Below are 24,694 nucleotides of genomic sequence, written 5' to 3'. Positions count from 1 at the left end.
ACTACAGTAAGTAATGTATTACCTTGCAAAAAAAGGACTACAAAATACAAACAAAAAACGATAAAAAGCAAAATCAGTATGTTGAAGTGTTTACAAAATGTACTATTAAGTATAATTCATTGTTAAATATAATTCACAAGAATGTTTCATTACATTTGAAAACAATTGGTAAATTGAGCTTCCTCAATCACAAGGATGTCACAAGGACGTGTGAATATGCACATGGTGAGTTATCAGGGCCAAATGTAACTTACAAGTTGAGACAGCCAAATACTGCAAGGCAAAGTTAATTTTTCCAAAAACCTTCCAATGTTTTACCACAAAACAAAGCAAATTTTTATGAAGGATGTGGCTGCATTTAACTAGGCTTGATAAGACAGTAGATGAGGAGTCTGAGCAGAAGACAGCCTAGCATCTCCCAAGCCTTCACACGGCCCTGGCTGTTTCTCTACTTCCTTACTACTCAAAGCACTGGCATCATCTCCTAGAGGTCTGTTAGAAATGCAGAATCCCGGGCCTAGAAAATCAGAATCTGCATGTCAACTAGATCTCCAGGTGTTTCCTCTGCACACTAACGCTGGAGAAGCCCCAGGACCACCCAGAAAGCCCTTTGCTAGCTCCCTAGGGCCTGACAAGTAGCAGGCTTTCCGCAGATGCCTCCCGAGTCACTAAGCAAACGCGGCACCTTGCAAAACCCTGTGGAGGTGCGACCGCCTTTGAAATGCGTCCTTCGGTAAAGGCGGAGGGCCGCCGCTCCAACACTCGGGGCCGCGGGGCCAACCTCGCATTGTGATGCGGGGGCAGGACGCCGAGCCCGGGCGCGCACCTGGGCACCTGATCTCTGCCTTCCTGGGGCTGTGAGCCCGTCTGTAAGCCGGTGGGGGCACTGAAGGCTGCGGAGGCAGGAGCACTAAGACCTCGCTACTTTATCTCACTGGAGCCGCTGGTTACACGGACTGCAGCACCTCTCCGCCCGCGCTGCGACAACCTCGAGGAAACTGACACCCCCGAGCCCTAGTCGCCAGAACTGTTTGCCAACAAAGGCTAGAGGCGTGCAAGGGGTGGAGCCTGGGAATCAGCTACCGCGAGACGTGGTCCCCTGAAGAGATTCCGACAGGCGCAGGCGCACTACACCTCCTGCCTCCGCCGCGAAGGTGGCTTCCACCGGGGAAGACGGGACCGGGCCTCTGGCACAAAGATCGCGAGATTTGAGCGCGTCACCGCGACTCCTTCCGGTCAGAGACCGGAAGCGCAGTGAGCGGGGCGTCCCTGGCTCCTGCTTTGCTGTGCTGCCGCGCCAGTGGGCCCGGTTTCTGTCGCGGCTCCTCGGATCCCGTTCCGCCTCGCCTACCCTGGGCGGAGGTGATGGGGGACTCCAAGGAGGCTGGAGCGGAGTCTCCGCCGGCCGGGGCCGCTGCTCGAGGAGGGCTTAGCCTCCTGTCCCAGGGAGAATCCGAGGAATCTTCTGCACAGGTGAGTCCGTCCTGGGGCGGGACCTGCAGGGCTCCGGGGGCTGCGGGCCCGCTCCGCGGGGGAGGCATGTTACGGTTCCCGGAGGCTGCTGATGCCTTCTCTGCGTCTCCCGGACAGTCCCCCAAACGGAGTGGAAGCCCGTGTGTCTGTGGTCAGGCATTCGGGTATTTCCATCCAAGTCACTCGTATTAAAAGCAGTTCTGGCTTCCCCCTCGGTTATAACCGACGGGCGAGTTAGGCACGATCTCGGCTGTCGAGAAGCGTACGTGTGAATATGTGGTTCCAAAAATGTGGCACAGTCGTGCAAAGCTGGAGGGAAAAGAGAGGGTGTCAGCGGGGACCTCACCGAGATGGGATCGAGGTAATCCTTGAAGGGTTTCTAGTGTTTCCCGGGCCGAAAATGGACTGCGTGAAAGGTTAGGATAGTGAACTCGGACACTGAGCTTGCTTGGGGGTGTGCAAGTGAAGAGTGTGAGGAACCCGCAGTGCCTTCCTGCGAAGGTGGAGGTTCAGAGTGTGTAATGAACCGACGAATCACTTACTAAACGTTTGCTTGAAAACAAGCCCCAGGGGCGCCTGGTTAGCTGAGTTAGTGGAAGGAAGGATTCTTGGTCTCTTGGTGGTGAGTTCAAGCCCCACGTTGGGCGTAGAGTTTACTTAAAAAACAAAAACGTCCCAGATATCCTACCACAAACGACTTTCTAAATGATATGTTACTGAAATTGAAATAATACATCTTCAATAACAAGCAGAGGTTTTATCAAATTTTGCATTTTGCTGATATGATTCTTTTGACTGTCCTTGGCTTTTGCTTGTTCACTGTCTTAGCTGATAATCATAAACATTGTACTTCTTGACTCATGTTTTTCTTTGAAATTATGTGAAAAAGAGCTAAGTAAATACGACAGTGTATGCTTGCATTTATTGCTATGAGAAAAGTGTAGCATATATTCTTGTGAAGGCTGATGTGGTGGTTTGTTGTTTGTTTTTTTTTTTTTATAAAGGTAGGATATTTAATTCCTAGTAGTGTTATTAAAAGTTTTGTTCAATGTGTTAATTAGGGATCAGCTTTATTTCTTGGAGGCAATGAAGTGAAGAGCCGAGCTGTGGTGAAATACTCTTCTGCCCCTCCTAGAACAGCATTTGCACGCCTTGAAGAGAAAACAGACTTGAAACTCCCACCTGCCAACTGGTTACGAGAGAGTGCCAAACTAGGGCCAGCAGGAACTACCATTCTTGGCAACAGTAAGAAAAGCAAGCCATTTTCAAGGTAAATATTAATCAGTGGCATTTTTACTTGTCTCTCAACAACCCCCTCCCCCCCAGCCAGCCCCCAGACTCTAATGTTTGCTTTTTCGTTTTAATTTGTAATGCTTATCACCTTGGTGAGATTTCTCTTTAGAAAAAGGTTGTGTTTGACTTTCAAAGTCCTTTTTCTCCCCAGTAGGATTGTATTCTAATATGAAGACATCACTTGCGTAAACTTCTTTTCGGGTCTGCATCATGTTATTAACAAAGCTGAGTTTTGACCACTTAAATTCAGTCAGCTGTTTTATTTTTAGCCGATCTACATACCTTTTGAGTATGTGAATACAAAGAATCAGGGTGGCACATGAGGAGGAGAACCCTTAGCACTACCTAATCTGCCCCGTAGAGTTTTTCATTAAATGGTGGTGGATGGTTTCATCTGAAAAAGCCTGATGTAGAAACCCACCATGTTGGGTGACCTACACCCTTGACTTTGATACTTGCTGAGACAGTTGCTGGAAATTCTGCTGGTGGTATTTAAGTGTGAGAGAGTGGCCTGGGTTCTTACAGAGAAACATATACTAACATTCGTATTCTTGTAGACTACTTAATGTGTAGGATACTTTTTTCTTTTCTTTCCCTCTCTGTGACTGAACCTAAAATATGTCCACATAACCAACGAGAGCCATAAATACATTAAAACCTAATGATTTAGTAGTTTAGAAATTATCCTAATGCCTCCAAAGGTAAAAGTTATATTTGCAAAACGTTGTTTGTAGCATTATTTATACTAGCAAAAAGTTGGAAATAGTCCAGATATTTTCTTTTAGAAGAATGGCTTAATTATATGTCAACACAAATATTATGAAGTGATTTAAATTCTAGTTATATTGACTATGCGCAAACTTGTGCTAAGTACTTTATGTTTAGCTCATTGGATTCTCACAACCCTTTGAGTTAGGTTAACTAATTTTCACATGGGAAAACTGAGGCTTAGAAAGCTTAAGTAACTTGCCTACCCTGCATGGTAAATCATCAGAGCATGCTTTGAAGTGAGGCAGTCCTAGGTAAGTTGTTCTGATCCTCTGCCATTTACTAACTGAAAAATGGTGACATCAGCTGCTTTTCAGGCTTAGAGATTATAGACGTGCCTCACGTGGCACCTGACACAACATTTTTTTTTCTTTTCTCCTTTGGGCTGAATTGGGGTCATTGTTCTTTCTTCCCCCCCCCCCCGAAAAAGTGGTATTGTGTATCACTAGCAACACAGTCCTAGAGACTAAAATCCTGATAAGTGTTTCTGCTTGTATTTTTCTTGTCTCGTCACCTAAAAAGTATACTATCTTGAACTGCTTTCTCTTGGAGACTTTTTGGGGGATTTGCAATTACAAAAAAGAAAGTAATTGCTATTAATTGCTTCTAATGATTATTACTGTATTTTGTCAAATTTAAGATGTGATTGATTGAAGTCTTTGTACCACGAAGAAGGAAAAACTAATTCTAATGGTGATAGGCATATTGATTGCAGAGATGTAAGAATGTGGAAGATGGATATCCTGGAAGTGATGGGATGGTGTAATCTCTTATAAACTCTACTTGTATCATGAGCATGACCTTTGTGGCCTTTGTTCCCTTCATTAGCTTTGGTATGGCGTACGACTTTATTGATTCTGTGGGAAATGATGTAGACGTTGTCTCTGACTCTGAAGTAAGTGTCCTTATTGGAGAATGTAATTGGGGTGTTTGTCAGGGATTTATAACATGCTCTGTTCTGTAGTCTTGAAAAATTGCTGATGAAATAAGATACAACTGATTATCGAATACCCTTTCTGTTAGTAAAGTAACACTGTGCCACATCTCCTTTCAAAAAGGAAGGAGTGACACCCAAAACACTGGCAGTGGTAAATAATTAATATTGATGGCTGTGTTTTAATAATAGCAGTTGTTAATAAGTCATTAAAATGTGTGGGATGATTTATATAATGTTACCAGTTGAGAATTAGAAATGATACCTATGGCAAAATCTTTTGCTCCTAAGTTGGTCAGTTTTATCTGATATGCTAAAAGCATAGGTCAGTGCAAAAGTGACCTGTACGCACTTAACTTTAGGAAATTCCATTGTGTAAAACTAAATCTCTGCCCACCATTTACATTAACATAGGATGACAGCTAAAGTGTAGGTGATCCTGGTTTTAAAGTTTTGTCTTCCATGTGTTTGTATTTAGCTATTTCTGTACAGTACAGTACGTATAACCTTAGGAAAATAAAGTTTATTATGCTTTAAAATTGAATGAAGTTAAAATTTGAAAGAGTTCAAGTCACACTAAAAAGGTCTTTTTTAACTATTTTTCCTCTTAATTTTTTAAAGAACATAAAAAAGCTCCTGAAGATTCCCTACAGCAAGTCCCATGTAAGCATGGCTGTACACCGCATAGGAAGGACTCTCTTACTTGATGAGTTAGATATTCAGGAACTCTTCATGAGATCATCTCAGGTGATACTTTTTGTGGAAAAACAACCATTAAAGCACTTATTTTAACAACTTAAGGGCACTAGCAGTATTGTTTCAAAGAAAGGCTGAAGGGGGAATGCAGTTCGGCAACTGAGAAATGAGACGTTTCGTGGAATATAAAGAAGTTTTAATAACAAAAAAGTAGAAAACAGAGTGAACGGGGAAGAAACTTATTTATAACCAACAGCCAGGATTCTTGCAAAGAAAAGGATGAAACCAATGAAGAAAGTTGTGAAAAATCAGAAATCTAAGGGGATAGTTAAAAATTTTGGAAAAGTCCTTTGATGTCTCCATTAAAGAGATTCTCATGAAACATAACTGCCAGGAAATGTGAAGAATGTTAGAAATTATTCCTATGAATACATAGTTATTAGAATTAATTGGTTCGCTTAAAGCAGAGGTTCTCAAACTATTTTGGTAAATGAGTTCCCCACCCTCCCATGTGATGGTGGATACTTTTTGAAAAGTGTAACAGTAACGTTTGAGTTTCTCAAGGCTTGCTCTCCATTTCTGTACTTGGACTGGGGACTGTTGGCAGTTCAGTATTTATGCTTGCCACTGGTCAAGCTCTTGGGATGTGACAGTGAGTAAGTCACAGTCCTTTGCTGGCAGCTTACAGTTTTGGCATGATAAACATACCCAGATAATTTCAATATGGTATGCCTATTGGGACTTACTCCAGGTACTAAGGAATGTGGTAGAAAGAAAAACTACTTCTCCTAGACTGGCTCAGGGAGAAAAGGAAGACAGATTTCCCAAAAGAGGTGATAGGATTGAGTCTAGAAAGATAGTGTTTGAGTATGTGTTTATTAAATAGATTTTATATTTTCTTTAAAAGAGGAGTGGGTAACAAATTGTTTTGATTACAGGTTTGTTGTATTTATCATTTTCTTTTGTTCCTCAGACTGGTGATTGGACATGGCTGAAAGAATTTTATCAAAGACTCATTGATCAGAAGTGGCAGAGGAAGAAAAAGAGCAAAGAGCACTGGTATCAGAAGGCTATTCTTTCCAAGTTTTTATATTACAGGTACTTGGCTACTTGATTATTTTTTATCTTAAGGAAAATGAAATTCTGTTCTGAAATTTAATTTTAAGCTATAAAAGTAATTTAAGTTTTGCAACTATTGATGACATTTCAATGTCTTCTATTCTTTTTTAAATAAGATTTATGGTTGATTATGGAATTTAGCTTTTAAAAACTGGTAGACTATCACATAAAGTTAACTTTAGTAACAGTGTGATATTTTTATTTCTGATTTGGCCAGTATCAATGGTGATGGAGCCGCTCAGCCCGTCCCATCTGCTGCAGAACAGCAGGAATCATCCAGTTCAGATCAGACAAATGATGCAGACGGGGCTTCGTGGCCCGCCCCCTTTGAAATGCCTTCTTCAGTTTCTGAAGATCCCAGTGCTTCCAGTCAGGTTGGTTAGTACTTAGATGTTAATTCAGTAAACTCATTTAAGAAGACAAAACCAATGATCTTGTTAATAAAAATAGAACAGGAGTAAAAAGTACTCTAATTTATGTCTTATAATTAATTGAAAAAATTACTTTAAAAAATTTTTCAAAATAGAATTTATAAAAAATACTATGAATAGCTAGATTAGATTTTTAAAATTAATTCAAAATATTTAAAGATTTTTATTAGCTTTTAAAATAGCTTACCAATATGTTTATCAATACCGATTATCTCCTTGAAGTCGTAAGAATATTATATGATTTAGTGATATATAGAATATTTTAAGCTTTAGACTTACAGTAAATGCTTATCAAATATTGAGACTCACAGGTCTGTTTGTAATTTAATACTGACCTTCTTACCTTAATTTTTAGATTGTTAAGCCTAAAATTGCCCTTAAGATTTTCTGGGTGAAGTTCCTGAGACTTAACCCACATTAATATTATAAAGCTTTTAGAAAGGAAGAGAGAGTAGTATGTCTGTTTTGTCTCTTGCATTCTTGGGTTTTTTTCTTATTTTTTGTTTAGTTTTTGTCTTTGCTGTGTCTATCAAAGAGTAAAGTAACTGCATCTATGTAAATTTATGCATGTCTGTTTTTAGGAAAACATATTGACAAAGTCGAAGAAGATAAAAATGAGATCTTTGGTAAATTGTGTTTTTCCTCTTGCTATGTGTTCTCACGTATATGAACATTATTTGTCCAGATTGCTGCTATCCTCATAAACTACAGGGTGATAGGAGGGAAATACATTTAACTTGATTTTAGTTTTAGTAGGTTTTAAGATAGAGAAAGCTCATTAAGCTATGTAATGAATTTAAATTTTTTCCAAAGTTAGGAAGGTTATAAAGAAAAAGAAGTAATTTGCAGGTTCACATAGTGCTAACCTCCAGGAGGGGGGTTGTTGTGCGAATGAGAAGGGACATGGGTGCTGGGTGCTAGCAGGGACCAGTATCATGACCTGGGTAGTGATTACATGGATAATTTGCTTTGTAATTAGTCATTTTACTGTATGATTTATTTTATGCATTTTCCGGTATGTGATTATATTGCATTAACGGAGTTTTTAAAAATTCATTTAGTATTCCTTGACTTCAAAACCCACACATTACAAAAAGACCACATAACAGAAATATGAATCTCCTACCACCCCTCTGCTTGTCTTCCAGCCTTAATTATTTTGTCCTTACTTTGTTTAGGGCTTATTGTGAAAAATCAGGGAGGCTTTTGAGAATCTGTAGACTTGTATGTGGAGGAAGTAAACTGGCGTCTATTTAATGCCTCTTATGCCTTGTACTTTAAGCCGTGTATGTGTATGTGCGTACGTATACATTTTTTTCATCCTTGGAGCTGTACATGTATTCAGTGTTGATGGTACCATTTTATAAGTGAGTAAACTAAAGTTCATAAAGAGTAGATGTTTGCTCATGGTCACACTGCTGGTGAAATCTGAAGATTTAAACCCTGAGCTTTCTGACTTCAGAGACCTGTCCTGACAGCAGTACTCCGCTGCATCCATGTGGTCCACACGTGTTCAGAAGGGCCGTGTAAGAAGTAGGGTTGTCACAGCAATGCCGTGGTCCTAAGCAGAGCTAGCCTGCCATAAAAAAAAAAAATCCTCTTTGACAGAATATTTTATGTAACATTATACTGCCTAAATTTCAGATTTAGAGATTGTTGTGTACTCTATTACCTCATGAATTCTTTTTTTTTTTAGAAGATTTTATTTATTTATTTTGACAGAGACAACGAGAGAGGGAACACAAGCAGAGGGAGTGGGAGAGGGAGAAGCAGGTTTCCCGTGGAGCAGGGAGCCCGACATGGGGCTCGATCCCAGAACCCTGGGATCATGACCCACGCTGAAGGCAAATGCTTAACAACTGAGCCACCCAGGCGCCCCTACCTCATGAATTCTTATTCCCAAAACTAACCTTGCTGGTTTGAGGGCTGTGTTAAGCAGTGTTAGAGTTTAAATAGGTGTCTGTGGTTGGCCTTGGAGCCAGACTTTTATTGATAACATTATAACCCAGAGCCCAGACTCCCACTAAGGCTGCTACCTTGCAAATACAGTTTGGGGATTTGGTCCACAGGTTGATGACTTGTCTGTACAAACAAATAAAAAAGCTTGAAGTTCTAGTGGGACTCTTTAAGAAGAGTACAAGGCAGAGCAAAAGCACTGGAGATTCTCCCCCACCCCCACCGTACTTGCAGTCGAGTGTACTCACTTCACAGGCAGGGGCTGAGCTTATTAGCATGCACATAGGTTGAGAAGTAAGAAATTTATGGAATAAGCTGTGCACATGCACATACCGATCTTGGGATTAAAGGTTTAAAGTAACGTTTCTTAAGACAACTGTCCCTAATGGTTGGAAATTTGAGTGGTGGATTGAGTTTACCCATTGTCAAATGTTCCCCTTCCTTAAGTGTTTTCTAGAATATATTCCAGAGAATGTATTAAGAATAAAACGTGTTCCAAGATTAAATAAGTTTGAGAACATTGGATTTTACAGGGGGGAAGTTGATTTTTCTACTATAGAACCTTTTAGAGGCTTTTTTAATGTAGTAAGCATTGTTACTGTCCAAAAGCAAGTCTATAGTGAGCAGTGGGTTTCAAAAGCTTACTCTGGACGTTCTTCACTGAGTACCTCAGGGATTAGTGTTCTGTGAAGCACATGTCAGACAATGGCAAACGTCGGGGCTGCTCTGATGACCAGTGTCTCGAGAATAATATGGCTGAGGGGTGATGGCTGGCTCAGTCAGTAGAGTGGGACTCTTGATCTTGGGTTTAAAAGTTTGAGCCCCATGTTGCATGTAGAGATTACTTCAAGATCTTTTTAAGAATAAAGGAAGGAAAAATAAAAAGAATCCGGCTGAGGTTTCTTAGAAATTTTTTTAATTCAGTGGAGGTGGGGTGGGCTGAAATAGCAGTGGTATTCAGATTTATCCAAAAGAGAAAAAACATGAAAACTTTGAAAGCTTAAAATAATCTTTAATCTTTTTTGAGTATGATCTAAATGTGATTAGCTTATTAGAATAACTATGATAATTAAGAGCTGAAGTAAGCCACACATTGATGAGTTCATGATTTGCATATTAGCCCTAAATTCACAAAAGTAGATTTGAGGTTTATACTTTGAATGTTTAGGGGATACTCTTGAAAAGTAGGCCATTGTGAGAAATATCGGCAGCAGAGTCACTCCTTATCCTTGCACTTTTCACAGGGAAGTGAGCCTCTTGAACCCTCATACATAGTGGGGCATGTGGCCTCAGCACCCAAAGAACAAAACCTGACTACTTTATTCAATGACGGGGAGAACAGTCAGGTATGCTTTCCGTGGTGTCCAGATTGGGACGCCTGATCCCCAGTCTACTTTGTCATTTAAAAGCTAGTCTGAATTGGAATTTGTAGGGAAAAAAGTCCACTTGATCCTGAAAATCACTTTCTAAACATCTCTGTGATCTTATAGCTCTTTAACTTTAATTTACTTTGTCTTCTTTGTCTTTCCTTTTTCTAGAATTTCTGTGAATCATGGGGGGAAATTATGGATCTCCTGTGTATTACATAATAACCTCTCCTATTTTATTTTTAATCAAAGGGTCTTAAAAATGATTTTGTTCGGAATATCTTATGGACATTTGAAGATATACATATGTTAGTTGGCTCCAACATGCCTATATTTGGAGGAGGCAGATATCCAGCAGTCAGCCTACGTCTCAGGTAAACCAAAATGGTATTTCTTTAGAGTCAGTGTTTTATCTGCTTTCACTTAATCTGTTAATCATCACCTTTATCTGGGTTTTTCACCCCCCTCCCAAATCAGCACAGTAAGGATGGGGCTATTATCAGCAAATGCTGAAAGTCCTGGGGCTGGGTTTGCATTCAGGTCCTTAATGAATGGAGTCAGAGATCTGTTGTACCGTCTTAATCTTATGTTTGAATTCACAACGAGTGAGAATATAATAGAATTTAATTAGTTAAGGAGATGGTTTACCAGCTTCCTGTTAACTAATTGTGGGCACTTCTGTTAGTACTCCAGCTGTATGTGTTCCTGTCAGCCAACGTGAGCTATAGCATGGGCATTATTATAGGTGGTGGTCAGTCTTTCACCTCAGGTTGTATGAGGAGCATGCAGTAGGCTCACAGTAATCTGCTATCCTATTTCCTTCTACTCTTACTGAAAACTTGTATGGATTCCAGTTAGGAACGCGAGCGGAACTTAGGGAAAGATGGTAAAGAACGCACCACGTGAGCTACATGTGCATATCTCATCAGGAAATAAAGTTAATATGGCATTTTTCACCTAGGGGAGAATAGATTAAAATGATTAAATGGTGGAAATAAGTCTCAGATGGTTTATTATGGAACATCTTAAACTCCATAACACTAGAAATATGTATTTTTAGGGACAACAACAAACCAATTAATGTGCTAACTGGAATTGACTATTGGTTGGACAACTTGATATGCAACGTACCGGAACTTGTGATGTGTTTTCACGTAAATGGAATTGTGCAGGTAAGTAAGGTACAGTGTGACTTCTCTAATTTTCTTCCAAATGTAAATCAGTGCAGAGTACCTCACCAAAGCTTATGAGGCTCTTAAATACTAGGCTGTCTTTTTAACAAGGAAGATTGTTGTAAATAAACTGAAATTTGAGTGTTTTCACATTTGATTGGGTAATATCAGAATTCTAGATGTTACAGGAGTATAATTGTGGGAAGTTCATAAATATACTGCAACCCACATTTGTAGCCATAGAACTCTGATTTTAATGCTAGGTGTTCATAGTAATTAATTACCTAAAAGTGTCTATACAGTGGAGATAGCCATTTGGTATACAAATGTCTACTCAGTATATGCAGAGTCTTAGGGGAAGTTTACAACAATAATGTGTAAAGTTGATAGTTTATATAGCATATTGTTATTGAGCTTGTTCTTTTTGTGAGGCACTTTATCCTCATAATTATAAGTATTGAGGGAAAACAAAGAGTAAAGTTTGGTCACTACCGAGGAAGGTAAAATGCTAACGGGAAATAACAGGGTGCAAAGAGAAAGATAGGAGACCATCTGTTAGAAGGGCAGGACACCCATGTAGGTCCGGGTGGTCAGGGAAGGTGAGATCATTTCTGATTTGATTTGAAAGAGACTTCTGGAAGAAGTGGTCTCTCCACTGAATCTTGAATGGTAGCCTCTCCAAAAATAAGAGATGAATGTTAGAAGACTATAGTGTTAAGTAAATGAAGGGATTGATAATAGATGCATCTAGGGACACAAGATTCATGTAACAGAATAGCAAATAGATTAGAAAAGCCGAAGTCAAATAATGGAGAATCTAGAATACTGAGTGTGGGCTTAGTTCGATTGGTAATCTGGAATCTGTGAAGGCTTTGCATCTGGGAGGTGAAATTCGTTGTGTTGGAGGCTGAGTTTGGAGATGGTTTGTAGGACAGGCACGGGGGACTTGGAGACAAGAAGCCTGGGGGAGGGCCTTGCTGTACTTTTGCAAGTAACTTGATGGACTTAGACTGTAGAGAAAATACTAAGAATTGACAGTGATAAGAAGGAGCTAGCATTTATTGAGTGCTTGTTTTGTTCCAGACACTTTGCTAAGTGCTTTATATGCATTACTTACTTGATCTTCTTAGCTGCTGGAACACCAGTATTCCCTTTGAAGAAGAGGGAAACTTGAGGATCAGGGAGCTCAAGTGAGTCGCCCAGGGCCCCATTGCTAGTAAGTGGTGGTGCCAGTATTTGAACCTGTATCTCGCTGAGGCCATGCTTCTAACCATTGTATTCCAACCCAGTGATTCTGAACCTTCAGTGTTTATCAGAATCACTCGTGGTCTCTAAAAAGACAGTTTGCTTGGCTTCCTAGTGTATCAGGATAGGTGGGATCTATGTATCTGTCAAAGAAAGGAAAAAAAAGAAAGCTTTGTAGATGATTCTGATTTGCATTCTTGGTTGGGAAACACTGTTGTACCATTACCCTAAACAGCAGCATTTAATGAGAGGCTGTGGCCGGAGGGGGTGGTTCCAGAGAATTCCAGGGCTCACGGTCTAGAGTCACCACCGTGTCACTGCCGGAGATGTGGGGACATTGAACTGGTTTAGGCAGGGAAGGTGATCGGTCTTCATCATGTGTTCCATTTGAGGAAAGCATTGAAATGTCCATGAGCAGTTTGAAGTTACAGGCCTTGGAGAAGACGGGGCTAGAGAAATAACCTGAGGTCCGTCTCCCTGGATACTGTTGGACGTCATCACCACGGGAATCTATTCAGCTCAGACTCTGGAGCCTTCCCCCGTGTGGGTGAAAGGGGAGGGGGGGCCTGAAGAGTGCAGTATAAAATCCAGGATTTTAAGGAAGGAATTATGACGTGGGGCTTTAGATGAACCAAGAAGGAGGAAAACCAACCTGAGGAGGCTATTTGGTCTTCTTTTCCAATCGATTTGGTGTTTCTTGTCTTAGCGTTTTCGGAAAATGTGGTCAGAGACGTTTAAGGAAGTGTGAACAGAAGACAAACTAGAAAGAAATGTGGAGGTACTTTAGAAGTCGTGGCAGTGGTTTCCCTGTGGCCTCTACTCTTGCTGCTGCCTCCAGTCCCCATCTCTGTTTCTGTAAAGGAGTCCCGTCCGTAGCTCAAGGGAAGAGTAGTGTCTACTGGAGGGACTTGCTGAGTGAGTCTAGTGTCTGGGGGAAAAGCAGGCTGGGTGAAGTCTGCCTTCATCTACCACCCTCCCAGGTGAAAACCACCAGGGAGAACGGAAGGAAGTGTATGCTGCAAGCTGTTCCATGTGAGAACAGAAGCAGGATCATGCCTAAATTTGTGGTTCTGAATTGGTGGTGATTCTGTCTTGAGACCTGTTCCTGTGGTAAGCCAACAGCATTGCTGACAGGTGGGTCGGATTCTTTTGGAATGTTGGAGCAATAAAAAGATCGAAAACCAGTGGGTTCAGCTCTTCGGGGCTGCATAGATCTCTGATTGCAGGATTTATATATTTGGTTCCTTTTTAATAAGAGAAGGGTTGCTGCCTGGGTTTTCTCTGAAACTGCGTTCTGTCTGTGTTTTACAGAAGTATGAAATGATAAAAACCGAAGAGATTCCCAATTTGGAAAACTCGAACTTCTCTACGAAAGTCATAAAAGACATTGCACAGAATATTTTATCGTTTCTAAAATCTAACTGTACGAAAGAAGGACATACCTATTGGCTGTTTAAAGGTAAATTCCTTCTTGAATGAACGATAATAATTGATTTGAGTGACCCTGGTAAACTAAGGTTTGTTTTCCTTTTCAGCAAGTGGCAGTGATATAGTGAAGCTTTATGATCTCACTACTCTTTGTGAAGAAACTGAAGACAAGTACCAGAATCCATTCACAATGCCGGTGGCTATTCTCTTATATAAGTGAGTGCGTGAAGAAGTAGCCTTACGTAAAATTTTAAAGTGCACAGCCACACTATCGGGGCCAAAGCTTTTAAATACCTTTTAGGTTTTTGTAGCTTAAGAAACAAAGTATGTACATATGTTTACAGGCTGTACCACAGTCAACTTGGGGGGGAAGTAAATACCATATTTTAAAATACAGTATCGTTTCTTATATCCCTTATTTTATTGGAAGGTGAGAAGAGCATGCTTGTACTTGGGTCTTGCAGAGAATGAGGAATGGGGTGTAAAGTTGATATAAACATTTTTTAGGGTTGCTTGCAACATGATGATGAAGAAGAATCAAAATAAGAAACACTACGGGACTATTAGAACATTGCTTCTTAATTGTGTTAAATTGTTGGACAAAAGCAGACATCCTCAAGTAAGATTAACATTTATATGCTCTTTAAAAATATTCTAGCATTCTGAAAGATTGTTGCCTAGACTTTAAAGCCTCTTAATTCATAGTCTGAACCGCCTTGTCCATTATGGTAGCCAGTAACCACTTGTGGCTGTTGGGTGCTTACAATGTGCTTAATTTGAATTGAGGTGTGCTTTAAGTGTAAAATACACATTGAATTTTGAAGGTTGGGTGTAGATATTGCATATTGAAATGATAATATTTTGTGTTATTGAACTAATATATTAAAATGAATTTCACCATATTTTACTTTTCATAATTTAGCCACAAGAAATTTAAAATTTAAATTTCTGGCTGACATTACATTTCTGTTGGATAACACTGTTCTATAATTTTAGAACTCCTGTCATTTTAACAGTGGTGCTGTTTTTTCCTTTGTCTTAGCACTTCTAGAAGGTGGAAAACTATTTTACAGTATTTTTTAAAAGATCCATTTACACAAACAGGCCTTGTTATCACTTTGTTGTATAAATAAGGTTCACATTCTGTGCTTTTTCAGTGTATAAAGCATCTCTTAAAATAATCTTTTAGTCATGTGCCCCACAATTTTACACCACCCTTACCCTCAGTTGTCTGAATCTGACAACTCCTTTTTGGTGTAATGCTAGTTGTATTCCGTTTAAATTAGGAAAGGCATGGAGCATATGCAATGTTTTTTTAAAGATCCAAGTTAATTTTAATTGTACCCACATCTAGTTGGATATAAAAGTTTATTCTAGAGACCAAACCAAGAGAAAACGCTTTTTGAAGAAAAATGGCAAAATAATTTCTGACTTCAATATCTAATTGCCGCTTGAGGTGGTGGTGTTTAGTGGAAATTGAATAGTTTATGTGAAAGTTAGAAAAGGGTGTTGAAACTGTTGAATGTCTGTGATCAAAAATAACAACAGATAATAGAGTAGAATAAATAGTAATATATAAATGCTAATTTTAAGAGATGCCAGGATGGACTTTTCCTTCATTAAGCTAGTGGGGGATTTCCCCCCTGGAACCAAAGATCATATAATAAATATCAGTTGCTTATCAAACCCTTATTAATTAATAGCTTGTAAAGAGAAATTCTGGTTTCTCAGTTAATACGGAGTGTTGTCTTGCTAATATTTTAGTTACGACACTCCCTGTGAAAACTTTTCTTTATTTCCAGTTGCCACCCTTTTTTAAGAACAGAGGGCTGGGGATGGAGTAATTGCAGGAAATAAACATAACCCATGAAGATTTTGTGGAGAACCTTCACAGTATTGATAACCTTGACTTGAGAACAGTTCTGTGTGTATGACAGTGTGGAAACAGCCTGTTTGCAGACCTCCTAAAATTTGTTAGTACAGTAGTAAAATTTATTCCACTTTAGAATGCTCAGTTTTGATGACAATCACATGTATTTCTTTTTTTTTTATAAGATTATTGCTTCAGCCAATTACATGCTTTCAGAACTTTTTCAATTAGATGAACCTAAAAAAGAAGAAAGCTCAGAATCTCCTTTAAATGAGAATTCTGATGAAAGTTACAGTGAAGAGGAGGAAGAGATGCCGGACAGCGATGAAAATGGATCCTATAGCACCAGTTCTGATCCCTCAGATGATAACAAAGCAGTAGCTATTATTAAGTCTGTTGGAGAATTGTCAGTTCCAGAAAAATACAAATCCATTCATCAAATCCGAGTAAGCATCGTAAAATTGTATTAAAGTTCTGTCAATGGAAAAACAATTATTAACTGAATACAGCTAGCCTCTCAAAAGATGGCATTACTGGGGCACCTGCGTGGCGTACTCCGGCTCTCGGTTTCAGCTCAGGTCATGATCTCAGGGTCTTGAGATTGACCTCCGTGTCAGGCCCCGTGCTCAGTGCAGAGTCTGCTTCAGATTCTCTCTCCCTCTTCCCCCACCCCTCCTGCTTGTGTGTGCTGGCGTACACGTGCGCTCTTGCACTCGTTCACTCTTTCTCTTTCAAATGTCTAAAAAAACAAAAATTCAGTAGATCCTTCATGGTCCAGGGCCTAGTAACCATTAACTTTATGAATACTAAAACCTGTTTTGTAATTGCCCCAGGGTAACTGATCCACATGCAAACCAATGGTAGACGATGTGTAAACCACACATCAGTATATTAATTTTTATGTAGGAGATTTTCGTTTGCAGTGACCAGTGTATAGTCCTGTCTCCTCACCAGGGTATTCATTCTCAGTTTCTGGGTTACTGGGAAACTGAATGTGTAAGAGCAGACAAGGGGTGGCTTGTTGATCCATTTGTGGGGAAGCTGGTACCTTATCCCGGTGCTACAGGACAGCACTTTTCAGTGACTGGGCCATATCAACTAGATTGGACATCTCTTGCCTGGTCAAGGTCAGATAGACTCTAACCACTTCCTACCCTTTAAGTTCTATTGACATGGACTGCACTGACTATTCTCCCAATTGGTCATTTTCCAGACGGTAGAATTACGTTTCAGTTTGCTAAATCCTGATTACTTTCCAGTCCTATCTTCCTGTGATCAGGTCCAAGTCAGCCTTAAAAGACTCTGGCTATTCCTGAAACTGAATATAGTCGTATATACAGATAATCTCTTAACGTAAGTTCTGAGTTTAACTTTCAGATGGAAACTTTATATCCAGATAGATTTTTAGAGGACACCTCTGTCACCCAAAACATTGCCTATCTTTTTGACTTTTCACTTTCCCCTCTCATTTACCATAGCCACATTGCCTTTTTTCCTGCCTCAAGCTCATCAAGATCATGCCCATGTGAGGCATCTGCTGTCGTGTGTGCTCGGCACATCCCAGAAGTTTTCATGGCTGCCTTTTTTAAGCCTTAAGTCTTGATGGAAGTGTTGCTCCTTCTGAAGATTTTCCCCTGACCACTCTAGCCAGAGCATGCTACATTTTTATCTCCTTCATGGAGATCATAATCTGTATCTAAAGCTTGTTTTGTTTCCCTTCATGAAAACAGAAGCTCCCTGTACGTGTAGACATTCTTGTACCTCCCATGTTGAGGACACGTAATGGGTGCTCAGGAAATACTTGATTAAATGACTACAGGACAAGTTCTTAACTGTCCATCTGAGTTTTAGTGCACTTCCAGCTTGAACCCCCCAGTGGAATTAAAAAAAAAAAAAAGTTTTTCCTGATTATAAACAAGATTACTGATGGCAAAAGTTCTGTGTATTTGGGGAACTGCATTGTAACACAAGACCCTAGATTTATGGGGCAAGTAGATGACAAAGACGTAGTGGTATATTAGTTTGCAGTTTTTTACAGAGGTGGCACTTTTTATCAATATCTGAAGCACTCAAAAAATGCGGTCCTGTTATTCATATAAACAGGTCTTTTGTTAGCTTTGCCTTATTAGTGAACTTTTGAAACTACAGTCAGCGTGGCTTCACCTCATTTCCTGCTCAGTGACTGCCCACAGACAGGTTACTTAACATCTGTGCTTGATGCATAGTGAGAACAGTCATTCCAGCCTTGTAGGATTCACCAAAAATGAAATGCTTCGCAGAGGCCCTTACACAGAAGATCACTTAGTAGATTCGGGTTGTTAACTGGTTCTCATAATTAAGCATATAAATTGTACAAATTATGCAATGAGACCATTGGTGATACTTGTTAACTTACTGCTAAATTGATGATATTGTTAACTGTGTGTTACCAAGTATCAGTGCTAATTAGGGATTAAACTCACCTATTAGATTAGGTATACATGTATCTAAAACATTACTCACATTCTTGCTTTTTTCTCATAATAGAATTTTTAAAACTGTAAGAATTTAAAGTAACATATACTTTGGAAGGTCTTTTTATTAGGCAAGGTTTTTGTGGATGCTTATGTCACTTTTATCTGTAGTGAAAGCGGTACATTAACCTTAATATCAGTTACCTCACAAAGCTGAATACACAGCAAATTTTGAAATTATTGATGTGTAGAGTTTTAATAATTCCCAGGAGCTGAGAGCTGTGAAGTTTGTCACGTGGGCAGCATATTAATAGTTCTAAATGTTTGTTTCTGAAGCCCAGTTGCACGTTCCCAGTTTGCCATGACACAGAGGAGCGCTGTAGACTTGTGCTTAGCTATGTTCTGGAGGTAAGTCTTAATTTTGTCTTCACTGTTTCAGTAGACTTATATTTGGTATGCACATAGTGCTTGTTTATTGGTGTCTAAACATTATTCTGAATGATATTCTGCTCTGGCTTTTTTCCCCTTTAAGCATAAAGTGAAAATTAGTTTTTCCCAACCGTTTCAAGTAAAACGTAGTCTTTTCAAGTCTGTTTTCAAAATTTAAATACTCCTAAATGTGTTCAGAGCCTTATATTTAGTTTCTAGTTGACCTTCAGTTATGTGTATAGTAAACGTTTCTCCTCTTTTAAAGGGGTTAAAATCTGTGGATAGCAGCATTAAAAAAGAAAGCGACCTTCCTGCAGCTGACCCCAACACCCCAATCCCATTAAAATATGAAGATGACTCCACAAGGGGGGGTCCTGAGGGTCTGGAGAAGCAGATGGCCTTGTTTTTGGACAAAAGTAAGTTGAATTGATGTGCAAATAAGGACTTTTCTAGAGAATAGTACCCTAGTCCTTTACCAACAGCAGACTTCTGTCAGTTAAGGCAGTCACGGAAAGGAATTCAGGAGAAGGGTATCATGTGAATGGAAAGTGGGGGGAAATACCATTCATTCAAAATATAAAACAAAGGATAATTTTGACTCTTTATAGATACTCCTAATAAGTTCCGCTTCTTCCAGTTCCCTGCAGCGAGGAGCTAATGCCCTCAGCTCAGTAGGGTTCTCGTAAGAAATTACTGCTTCAGTAAAAGCAGTCGTGTGTTTAAGAGCAGACTTTGGAACCAAACTGCCTAGCCTCAATCTTGGCTTTGCTAAGGCAAGTTCCACGTTTTTGAACCTTATTTTTTTTTTCCCCACTCTCAAAATGGAGACAATAGTGCCTACTTTAAAGTTTTTATATGGATTAAATGAATTGATATGTGTGAAGTACTTAGAACAGTGCACGTAATAAGTGCCATGGGATTGTTGGCTTTTGTTACTGAGTGGGCCTTGAATAAGCTAGAAAGGTTGCTTATAAATTGTCTAATTTGTTCCTCAGGAAAGTCACTTCGTGAAGAACATGTGGACTTTTAAAAAATCCCTTTCAGTTGCTTAAAAAGTTTTGGAAGCCTGTATGTTTGAAATACCAAGAGCTTTCCTGATTTTTCTCTTCATGAATATAAGTTGTATGTGGGGGGAGTAAATTTATTGCCCTAGCGTTTAAGTACTGCTTCCTGTGTGCCCGGCTTCAGCCTTTATACCGGGAGGAGAATACCAGGACTTGAGACATCTCTGCCTTTTTTATGGTACTCTTTTTTTTGAAATGCCTTTTCTCTCTTCCTTCGTCCCCAACTCAGCTGTTGAAAATCCTGCTGATGTTCAGGAGATCTATGTTCACCTCTTTCTCTGGTCAGAATTGATTCTGCTAGCACTTTGTCCTTGAGCACGTAACTGAAGCCTGCCTTATGTCATAGTTAGCTGTGTTGAGTGGTTTTATGCACACACACCAATACAACTGTGAGCAAAAACTGTGTCTTACTCAGTTCTGGTGTTCTCACCAAGCCTCACACACAGAGAATGCATACAATAACAGAGGAAAAAGAAATACATGCCCAATTAAAACCATAAGAGAGATTGTAAGTACCTTTCATTGGATTGAAAGATTCATGTTGTCACTGATCAAAAAATGAGAAATCTTGAGGCTCAGAGATTGGGGAGGGGGATTCCCACGGCATTTTGTTCTTACCTCTGTAGTTGCACTTAATAATAGATTCTGCTGTGGTTTGTGTTAGCAGCCTATCTCTACCTCTGGTGTGCAAGATCTCCAAGGATGGAGAGCAAAGAACTTCATGTCACGGTTTCTGGTGCCTAGCATAGTGCTTTGCACAAAAGTTGATCATTTGTTAGATGAAGAAGGTAGTAGTAGGCTGGGCTTTATTAAATAAAGCGTGTTCCTGGTGGAGGAAACAGTTCACTAAGAGAGGAGGTGGAAAAAATAGGCATCTGTGTGGGCAACAAGCACTCACTGGACTTTGGCTGATGAGTAGGAGTAAGGGTGGAATACTGGGGAGGCAGACAAAAATGTTACCCAGGAAGTGGGCCAGGATGCTTAGACAGGGCTTAATAAGTGGTACGGAGCCCTTTCAGTGTTCTAGCACAGGGGTTCTAGAGCCTGGCAGGTTAATACACAGACTGGAGAAAGGACATGCCAGTCACGAGTTATGTCAGTGACCCTGAAAGAGCATGACAGAGTTGATGGCAGCAGGGAGCAGAGAGAGCGCCTTCAGAAATCCCAGTGAGGGTCTCTTGAAACACTGCCATTTTACTCGGTGGTTAAGTAGTAAAGCACAGTATTTACCAGTCTTGTAGCCATTGTACCTAAGCTTGGACTGTCTGTCAAGAAACATTATTTATAGTGAGACTTACATTCAAATAAAATGTGCTTCCTTTCCCCTCCTCCATTGTCGTAGTGGGCTCCCTTCAGAAGGGTAATTATTCCAGTCAATCTGGAATGATCCCTGGTTCTTGGCAACATAAAATGAAACTCCAGCTGATTCTCAAGTCATCAAAGGCCTATTATGTTTTGTCTGATGCTGCCATGAGTCTTCAGAAATATGGAAGAGCGTTACGATACATTAAATTAGCTTTGCAGAGCCATGGTAAGTCATTGTAAATTAATACACTTCATAGACATTGGGAGGGGAGAACAGAAAAGGCATCTGAATCACAGTGAAGTTTTACTCCTATTTCTGTTGTAAAATTTAACTTTGAAATAACTTTTTCCAGTCTTGAGTGTGTTACTTTGTATTTTATTTTCTGCTCTGGTTGATTATCTCTTCCTTTTGAAATACATAAAGCCATATGTGATAACTGACATAACATAAGCTTAGAATAGATACAGTGGTACAAAGCTTTCAGCTAGTAACAAATTATCTTAATATTCACTGTATTCATTAATTTCTAATACACCGGTGTCTTTTTCTCTTTCACACCTCTTCTGCCCAGATACTTACTGCTGCCTCTGCACCAACATGCTTTCGGAAGTGCTGCTATTTCTGTCTCAGTATTTGACGCTCTGTGGCGACATCCAACTGATGCTGGCCCAGAATGCGAACAACAGAGCAGCGCATCTTGAGGAGTTTAATTATCAAACAAAAGAAGATCAGGAGATACTACACAGCCTCCACAGGGAGTCTAGTTGTCAAGGTATGCCAGTGAGACCCAGCGTTCGATTCATGTGGGGATTATTCCATCCAGCTTATGCTTATCGGAGTATGTCCAGGAAAGTGGTGAAAATATTAGTGTTTTGATATTGCAGTTTTGTTTCATTGATTGCTTCATTTTAAGATTGAACATGATCCCTCGTGTATTTGTGTGTAAAATGATTTCAAAATATTTCATAATTACTAATAATACAACTAGGACTAAAGATAAAATAAGCTCTAAGACAATTGTGTTGACTTTTTTACTCTGGTCTTTTCATGAGGTTTTCCTAGGTAACCTTGTAGTCAGTGAACCAAGCCATGGTTTTCTTTTGAAAAGGAGTAACAGTGGGTAAAAGGGAATGAATTACCTTCTGAATGATTTCTGGGGGCCCAGATCCAGAGATCATTTTTTTAAAACTTAGTTCATGGTTGACTGTCTTACTGAATATGTTACTTTGTTTTGGAGTTGTCCGATTTTAAAACTGGGAGAATTAGTCCACAGCGACTGTATCCTTAGTTACGGTCGTAAGCTCACTGCCGTCAGGGTGGTAAATGAGCTCGGAGATCCGTCCTTCTATCATGGCATTGTCGTATTTTGCTCTTAAAGCGTTGATGTTATTTGATATCCAGCTCACCAAAATTTTTGGACATTTACACATCTAGAGAAGTACATTGGGGGGAACGTAGTATTTCCTCACTTTTGCCCTCTTTCTTTGCCTTCTCTCCTGAGTTTCTCAAATGATCAGTTTCATCACGTTAATTTCATTTAAAACACTTCTGTGTGAGAGTGACGTCTCTCGTGGATGCCAGTGTTAGCAGCAGGGGTGCTCCCTTTTTTCCCCCTTGAATTTTGGGCCCTGCACCTGAGTTTACTCCAGTCCCACCAGATGGCATATTGGAGTCTTTGAGAGCTTATGTAGCTGCTGCTTCAGTGAGGTAAATGGACATTGCAAACCATAAGGTACATAAAAGTAGCCTCTTGTAGCAGTCAGCTTTATTTCAAGAACTATTTCCATTAATTAAAAAGAAAAAAAAATGTTTTACCTCGTATCGACGAACTTCAAGTCTGTACCAATGAGCAAGTGTGCTTGGTAAAATCCAGGTCATGGAAATTGTTTGGTATTTTTGGTCAGGAAGATATTTCTTTATTAAAACATTAATATCCCAGGAAAACATAGTTTTCTAAATTAAAAGATCTTTACTTTAAAACTTAAAATTTTAGATGTATTGATTAAATCCTAGTAGGATTATACCATTTTGGGTTTCTTTTACTGTCTTAAAAATAGGAGATTACATGGATACTAAGGAAAAAGGGTTCTCGGGACTCATGGTGATGTTTCCTTTTTTTTCTTTCAAGGATTTGCATGGGCAACCGATTTGTCTACAGACTTAGAGAGTCAGCTTTCAGTCAGTTGTAAATGTTACGAAGCTGCTAATGAAATCTTGCAATTTAGTGACTTAAAAAGCCAGAACCCAGAACACTACGTACAAGTATTGAAGAGAATGGGTAACATTAGAAATGAAATCGGTGTGTTTTACATGAATCAGGCTGCTGCACTGCAGAGTGAGCGAGCAGGTGAGTATCTCTTTGGAGTCCTCTCTTTATTGTCTCTTCTCTTAGAAAATCGTGCTGATTTGTATGGCCTGAGCAAAGAATTGTGGCACTTGACTTGATGTAGGAAGGGGTGCTCTGTTGATGAATCTTTTATTCTTAAGTTCTTGAGAAACAAAGATAGGAAAATACATTTCCCTTTGAGATTCATCATTTCGGTGTCCTCCATTCCCCATCTGATCAGTTCAGAAGGGAAGCGCACAGCCAGCCTGTGCTAGGCTCTGTGCTGCATGTGTAATTGACTAAAACAGTCCTCTTTCATGTCAGGAAGCCAGAGAGAAAGATCTTTGGGGTGCCGGCCTGGCTGAGTTGGTAGAGCATGCGACTCGATCTCGGGGTTGTAAGTTCAAGCCCCATGTTGGGTGTAGAGATTACATAAAAACAAAGTCTTAAAAAAAAAAAATAAAAGAGGGGTACCTGGGTGGCTCAGTCGTTGAGCATCTGCCTTCGGCTCGGGTCATGATCCCAGGGTCCTGGGATCGAGCCCCGCATCGGGCTCCCTGCTCGGGGGGAAGCCTGCTTCTCCCTCTCCCACTCCCCCTGCTTGTGTTCCCTCTCTCACTGTCTCTCTCTGTCAAATAAATAAATAAAGTATTTTTTAAAAATATAAATAAATAGGACGCCTGGGTGGCTCAGTTGGTTAAGCGACTGCCTTCGGCTCAGGTCATGATCCTGGCGTCCCGGGATCGAGTCCCGCATTGGGCTCCCTGCTTAGCAGGGAGTCTGCTTCTCCCTCTGACCCTCCCCCCTCTCATGCTCTCTCTCTCTCATTCTCTCTCTCAAATATATAAATAAAATCTTTAATATATATATATATAAAAATAAAAGAAATACAAATTTTTGGAAAATGCCATAAGCACAGATGTGGTACAGTAGAAAAGTGGGGAAAGGAGATGTTTATTGAAGTTGTGAGGCTTTTTTGAGGGCTTTTGGAAAGAAGATGTGGTTTGAGCAGATTGGTGCATGATGTAGGATATCGGCAGGAAGATGTGGGCAGGGGGGTGCTGTCCAGACTGAGTAGGCAGCATTGAGAAGGACTAGAGATGCACGGTCCAGTGGATTGTGAGGGTAGCAGCAAGTGGTCTTTCGTGATTCGGGCAGAGGATAACGGATTCAGCTGGGCCTTTGTCAAGTTTGAGATCCGGGTAGACATGTGAGTGGAAGGTCTGGCTCAGTTGTTGGTTAGAAACCTGTACTTAGAGCTTTTTGGGTTAGCAAGACATAGGTTGGGGATCGCTCAGATGATATAGGGAGGGGATATTGGATCCGTGAGAATGCTGGAAATGTCAAGACCACCCAGCGGAAGG

General features: G+C 40.1%; 1 protein-coding gene across 1 annotated transcript in view; it reads left to right on the top strand.

The window, feature by feature from the left end:
• Nucleotides 1-1,251: 1,251 nt before the first annotated feature.
• Nucleotides 1,252-24,694, top strand: part of EDRF1 (erythroid differentiation regulatory factor 1) — a 40,964-nt gene continuing 17,521 nt past the window's right edge. The window contains exons 1-18 of the mRNA XM_028119928.2: nt 1,252-1,473; nt 2,535-2,743; nt 4,363-4,429; nt 5,090-5,215; nt 6,138-6,262; nt 6,501-6,657; nt 9,915-10,016; nt 10,290-10,411; nt 11,098-11,209; nt 13,766-13,913; nt 13,990-14,098; nt 14,390-14,501; nt 15,938-16,198; nt 18,542-18,613; nt 18,900-19,050; nt 21,041-21,229; nt 21,576-21,776; nt 23,133-23,351. Coding sequence (XP_027975729.1) covers nt 1,366-1,473; nt 2,535-2,743; nt 4,363-4,429; nt 5,090-5,215; nt 6,138-6,262; nt 6,501-6,657; nt 9,915-10,016; nt 10,290-10,411; nt 11,098-11,209; nt 13,766-13,913; nt 13,990-14,098; nt 14,390-14,501; nt 15,938-16,198; nt 18,542-18,613; nt 18,900-19,050; nt 21,041-21,229; nt 21,576-21,776; nt 23,133-23,351 — 2,590 coding nt within the window. The 5' untranslated portion in view covers nt 1,252-1,365. The remainder of the gene's footprint in view (nt 1,474-2,534; nt 2,744-4,362; nt 4,430-5,089; nt 5,216-6,137; nt 6,263-6,500; nt 6,658-9,914; nt 10,017-10,289; nt 10,412-11,097; nt 11,210-13,765; nt 13,914-13,989; nt 14,099-14,389; nt 14,502-15,937; nt 16,199-18,541; nt 18,614-18,899; nt 19,051-21,040; nt 21,230-21,575; nt 21,777-23,132; nt 23,352-24,694) is intronic.

The sequence above is a fragment of the Eumetopias jubatus genome, unplaced genomic scaffold (genome assembly GCF_037043125.1).
Source record: "Eumetopias jubatus isolate StellerSeaLion01/CBP00866 unplaced genomic scaffold, mEumJub1_p1.0 scaffold_17, whole genome shotgun sequence".
In the NCBI taxonomy this organism is placed as follows: domain Eukaryota; kingdom Metazoa; phylum Chordata; class Mammalia; order Carnivora; family Otariidae; genus Eumetopias; species Eumetopias jubatus.
Note: the sequence above shows the minus strand (reverse complement) of the source record. Positions and strands in the feature narration are given on the sequence as shown.